Below are 6000 nucleotides of genomic sequence, written 5' to 3' on the forward strand. Positions count from 1 at the left end.
TGATGACAAGTATCTTTTTTCTGTTTCTCCATTTTCAATCTTCTGCTTAATGATGAAGAAATCACGATTTCTTAAACAGCAAAGTGAAGTGGATGAAACATGAGAACTTATGGAGAATGCCCAGATTACTACTTGTGTGCACACTCATTCAACAGCACCATGTATTTCCAACTAGTTGTGCAGACACTTGTTCAACAGCACATGTATTTCTTGTGAACAATGAGGGGTTGAAACACAACAGCTTTCACTGGATACTTAAAAGATTGTGTTGCTTTGGAAAATCATTCAACTATAGATGCACTTTCTCAACACGTAGTATAACCAACCAAGTAGTGCTTTAACTGTTGCCTTAGTGAATTAGCATGACAAGAATAAAAATAACACTGCACACAAAAAACATTTTATTACCTGGTTATCCTGTTCATTGTCAGCTAACTGAGGGAGAACATTCAAGCTGCTCTCGTGCTGTTTCTTCTTTTCCATCATCTGTGGTGGGGATGGCTGTTCACAACCTGGCACCTCAACTTTGTTGAACTTAGAGCTACTTGCAAGTTCACTATTGTCAATAAAAGCTGAGAGTGCTGCAGATTTTTCACTCTCCAGCAAGACATAACTAGAGTCTGATTTATGGGGATGCATGTCATGCTCAGGCATGTCCAGCTCTGACTTCTCGATATGTTCGAAGTTATCACTCAAGGGTTCAGAATCTTGCTTTTCCATTGTATCTATTGGACTGCTTCCACGATTCTGCGTCTCAGAAGGCTTCAACTCCTGCAATTTAAGTCCAGCAGAATTAGTAGCCTGATTGCAGCCTTGACGTGGAAAAATTGCGCGGTGCAGTTCTTGTTTAAAATCTTTATCAATGAAGCTCTGTACTTTTGGATGCTTTACCTTGTTTATAATTTGGCTATCACTGGGCATTGGTATAGTAGCTGTTTGGGTGCTAAGATCCAGTATTTCACTTTTGAGCTCTCTTGATTGTTCTGTTATTGTGACCATCTGTCCTGGAGGTTGCATATCTGCAGGTGTTTGTTCCTTGCTGGTTACTGGTGCTTCAGATTTACCATCAGGTTTTGCAGGGCTCTTCAAAATAGTGCTCTCTTTCTTGGTGGTGGATGGAGTGGGCACTTCTTTTGATTGAAGAGTAAAGCCCAAATGTCTGGTGACAACTTCTTCTCTATCAGAGAATGATGAAGACCCATCAGAGCTAGAGGCAAAGGAAAGTCGCCCAATGGGTGTACGGAATTCACTCTCATCAAACGAGTTGCCCTCATGATCTAGCACTGGAAATTCTGGCAAGTCATCATGTGCATCATGGAAACTTTCTGAGACTCCATCACTGGAAAAAATATTGGATGGGGCTGTTTCTTGCTTGCTTGCTAGTTTTCGTTTTCTCAGACCAACTGGGGCAGATGCAGAGGTTGATGGTTGTATCTCTTCTCCAAAGAAAAGCTCCGTGTCTGGCAAACTTTGCCCTGTGATAACCTCCGGCGTGTCTTCTACCTGTAAATGAAACATGTTTGTAATTATTGTCAGCTGTGTGGACCTCTCAAAACCAAAGAATGTCAAGAGCATTATCAAATCACTGAGATATTTTGTGTACACACTGTTTAAATACAGGAAATCCACTGCAATAGGTGGTTGTTCCAAAATAACATTTCTACTTTCTGCTTTCTCCTGTAAGCAAAACAGAAGGAGACACATTCAGGGTTTTTCCCTTTAAAATGGTTTCAACATTCCTCTTTCTAATGGTGATGAGGTTTAATGTTCTTGTGATGCATTCTGTAGTAGCCAGATCGATGATGGGGAGGCCTCTAAATGGAGAGATGTCATTACCATCAATCTCACCCTTTATCAATCTGGCCATTCCAAAGATTTAGTGTAGGGCCTTTACTTACCTTGAGCAAAGAAGTGCAGCTGACGATGTCAAATGAAAGCAGAAAATTGGGTGACTGCAAGCAATGCTGTGCTGTTGCATTTTCTTGTGTTATTTCTTACTGGGTTTGTGTCACATGGAAAATCATTTGGCTAGGAAATTGAAGGGCAATAACCAGCTAGAATTAAGAGATACAGGATAATTTAATGGGCTGATTTCTGAAAGAAGGATTCTCTGCTTAGGATGCTGGGATATGAAAATAGGTATAGACGTCTTGCTAGGTGACTTTTAGTTCATCACGACCCTAGCAGTTGTCATGTACGAGCCTACCCTCTCTTGATCATGCTAGGTTTAATGCAACTGATGTGTTGTTAATGGGTGACATCTCCAAGGCTTTGGGTGCAGTTCCATTCCTCCACTCTATTGAGCAGACCTTCTGAAAAATCTTCAAAGGTTGTTTAAGATGGTTGTGCTGAGAGGGAAGAGTGGTTGTACTGTTGCCATTTCATCTAGTTCCTTATTTTTATGATGCTTTTTGTGTTGCATTTAGTGTGTGGAAGCTGCATTTTTATCCCTTTGCCATTATCACCTTTTAGACTGAAACTCAAAGTCAAACTCAGTTTTAACACCCAGCTGCTTAAGAGTGGTTAAACAAACATTTTCCTGGAGATTCCATGAGAAGAAATGCTGCTTGTGACCATTGAGTTGCATGTATATGGTTCCATAAGCTACCATCTCTTGTGATCTCAAGTCATAAATCACATTCTTAGATCGTATGGTTCTATGTACTTAGTACATTATAGATTCTCGTTATCTCATGGTTCTGATCGTAATGTAAAATTTGAAAGAAAAAGCAAGTTGTTTGCATTAGCATTGAAGATTTCATGTCATCAATTGATGTTGCTTTTAATATTATGGGAGTCTTTGACCTGAAATTTCAGGTGGTTCTGCACTATCGCTCATCTCTTGTGATTTGAACCTGCCACCATTAAGGTCGTAACAGTTTCTCTCTGTTTGTGGGAGAGGCTAGAGGAGGCCCAAAAGATATGCAAAAGAAATGATAGTTTTTATTTAGATGTTTCAGGTCAATATGTTTGCAAGTTGTTCAATCACGAGTCTTCAGTCTCTTTATTTGAAGTGTTAACATCTTATATCAATTGGCTGTTCTGGTGGTTAGTCATATTGAGTTCTGTTAACTTTCAGTATCAGAATGAATGCCACTGACATCTAAAGTTTCTCATTAAGAATCTCTCATTTACTCAGTATCACGCAAGGCAGATTTCATGTGGTTTATGCTCTTTGGGTTAACTCGTGAATCGCAACAAATGTGTCACCTATTGATTTACATATACCTGCGTGTGACATTAGATGGTCAATATACTAAGGGATTTTCAGAGTTCTTGAATTTGATGTGTTTGAGAAACATGCTGTTTATATTAAAAGATGTAGAATTCTGCAAGCTTCAATACGGGTACATCAAATGTTGGAGACAGCCAAAAGCATATAGCATGCACTTCTATCTATAGATACGTTGTGTTGTAGGTAGGCCTATGCTACTGAAGAGCATCATCAAATAACTATTCACGATTAAAATTATACAACTGCAGTATTAAAACAACACATTTGACTTTGATATAAAATTAGCAATCCATGACTAAAATTTTATTCAAGAATAAAGCATTTCCAAATTTACTCGTTTTATGATGTGAATGGGTCTTGTCAAATATCCACAATTTCAATCCTCAGTAGGCTCGTGTATGCCCAGTCGAGAAAAATAGATGCAAGCTTCGCTCTTCCAATTTACGGCGAGCTTTCTTCTCATTTAAAACTAAACATTCAAGCATTGGCTGAACCGTGAAAACAATCACTCAACGCCTTGTATTTCAATCCAAGATAACGAACATCTCTAACTCGTTAAACTTAGAAGGGGACAAATGAGGCTTTACCACTTTATCGTGAAGGCCTCAGCCTTCAGGTGGTGGGCTTGCAGCAGAAACACTTAAAAAGTATTTAAGCCTAGATTAAGTTCGGATGTAACCACTGGGTAGTTGATCAAATATCACTCTCAAGCAGCTCAACCTCATATTTTGAATTAGCAACATACTTGAAGAAAGCAAGCATTGAACTCTCCTGATGACTAAATCTACACGGTGTATAGTATTCCAAATCATCGTGCCCTTAAGTTCACTTGATCAGCTATCATACCTGTGCGGGAATGGAGATGGATCGCGCGGGTGATTGCTTCGCTTTCAGCTTTGCTGGGGAGACAGTAGGAGCAGAGATTGCCTGGGGTTCAGATGCTTTTGCAAGGGGGGGAGTGGCTGGAGTGCCTTGGACGGCCACCGCAGCTGTCGCAGTCGAGGAGGAGATGGAAGGCTTATTGGGGGACCCTTGAGGAGAGGACTTCTTCTCTTTGCCAGCCACCAGCTTCCTCCCTTTCTTCTCCTTGCTTGAGCACTTCCCCATGTTTTTTCCTGCTCTCTAAATGTCCTGCACACTCAAAAAAGGACACAAAAACCAACACAGGAGCACTTGGGCGAATCTCAAAGATACCTTACGTGCAAAAACCTTACTATGATTACAGCTTCTTGGCCTATCTCAACACTATGTTAGCTGCAAAAACCTTAGTATGACTATAATCTATCTCACAAAATTCTGGAATATGACAACAAGAACGGTTTTTTTCTTACTTAGTAATGAACTACTCCTCTGATCAAAAACTAAACTTCTCTGATGAAAAACTGGACTAATGATTAGAAATCAATCTGCTGATGCCGATCAATTCAAACAGATAATATCTAAGATGATCGTGGGGTGTTGATCAAAGCTTCAAAAATGAGCAAGTGATCAAAGCTCCCCGCCTGACTGATCTAAGAGTGCACGCTTGCTTTCGTTCAGAAAAAAAGAAACTGCAGGCGTGCTTCTGCTAATATGATCCTAAACTATGTATATGGTGTGTGTGGGATTGGTGTGCTGGATATGTAATCTACAGGATTGGTGCTGATCAAAAAGTTGTCAGCAAGAGAGTAATGGGGGAATGAATTCAGCTAGAGGGTGTCCGTAAGCTAGCAGTATTGATCAAGTTCTTCTCTAGTTGGAGGTTGTTCTGCTCGATCTGCAAAAGCAGAGCAGGCCACAGAGGAAGGGGAGCTTCTCTTCTGTGCAGCTGAAGTGTGTCAGGAGATGATGGGATCTATGCAAAATGAGTGATTTTTTCTGTTTTTTGTGTTTTCCTTCAATGATTGCAGTCGTATATTGCAATCTAGCATGCAGTTTTGATGCAGAGAAAGAAAGGGGACCAGAAATGCAGGGGGTTTCAGCAACGGGGATGGCTATAGCACACAAATGATATGCAAAGATGATACAATCTGATGGCTCCGAAGGTGCGAGGCTTGAGCTTGTAGAGCTGCTCTCTCACACAGATGGAGTGTATGCAAGACTCTGGATTAGGAAGGGGAATCTGACTGACTATAAGCTTCGATGAAGTATCAGGAACAGTTTGCAGGAAGAGGTTGAATCTTTAAGGCCAGAAAAGAGGATTGCAAAAGAGAAAGGTATTGAATCTGTTGGAAGATGCAGGAAGATATCAAGATGCAAGAGGAGTGAGGATGATGAGGCACTGAGAGAACAAAGAGCTAGGCAATACGAGAAGAGAGGAGATGACACTGATCACAAATGGAGACCCTGCTGGACTGATGGAAAGGCTAGTATATGAGTAGGAGAGCTAGAGAGTGCAAAAGAAATCCAAGTATTTGATGAAGAATAGTGTCCTTTGCATGAGATTTTATCTGTCCCGAATTAACATACATAGCCAACAAAATTGATGTATTTGTTGCTCACATGAAGGAATCTAGACCATCATCATCAGCCTGTAGCATAGGTGCACTTTAATATTACTTTCCAGGCTTAGACTAATACAAACCACTTTCCCTATGTCTTCATTTTATCTTATGGACGGCTTGGATCGGCAATAGCTTTATCTTTGTGAGAATCCAAGTTAGCTCTTAATGCTTACCTAAGCAAATTTTCTGAACTTGATTGATGGGCATTTCTTGTTTAGCCTAATGGTAAATCCTAAGCAATCAACTTGATTGATGGGCATTTCTTGTTTAGCCTAGTGGTAA

General features: G+C 40.3%; 1 protein-coding gene across 7 annotated transcripts in view; it reads right to left on the reverse strand.

Annotated features, from left to right (window-relative positions):
- Window positions 1-5636, reverse strand: part of LOC148039760 (uncharacterized) — a 34987-nt gene extending 29351 nt beyond the window's left edge. For all 7 annotated transcript variants that reach the window (XM_087693700.1, XM_087693706.1, XM_087693683.1 and 4 more), the window contains exons 1-3: window positions 4082-5636; window positions 892-1503; window positions 409-771 (exon numbers count right to left, since the gene is read on the reverse strand). In XM_087693700.1, coding sequence (XP_087549826.1) covers window positions 409-771; window positions 892-1503; window positions 4082-4342 — 1236 coding nt within the window. In that variant the 5' untranslated portion in view covers window positions 4343-5636. The remainder of the gene's footprint in view (window positions 1-408; window positions 772-891; window positions 1504-4081) is intronic.
- Window positions 5637-6000: the final 364 nt, after the last annotated feature.

The sequence above is a fragment of the Lygodium microphyllum genome, chromosome 2, assembly GCF_053477565.2.
Source record: "Lygodium microphyllum isolate KBCC chromosome 2, Lygodium_microphyllum_v1.1.10, whole genome shotgun sequence".
In the NCBI taxonomy this organism is placed as follows: Eukaryota; Viridiplantae; Streptophyta; class Polypodiopsida; order Schizaeales; family Lygodiaceae; genus Lygodium; species Lygodium microphyllum.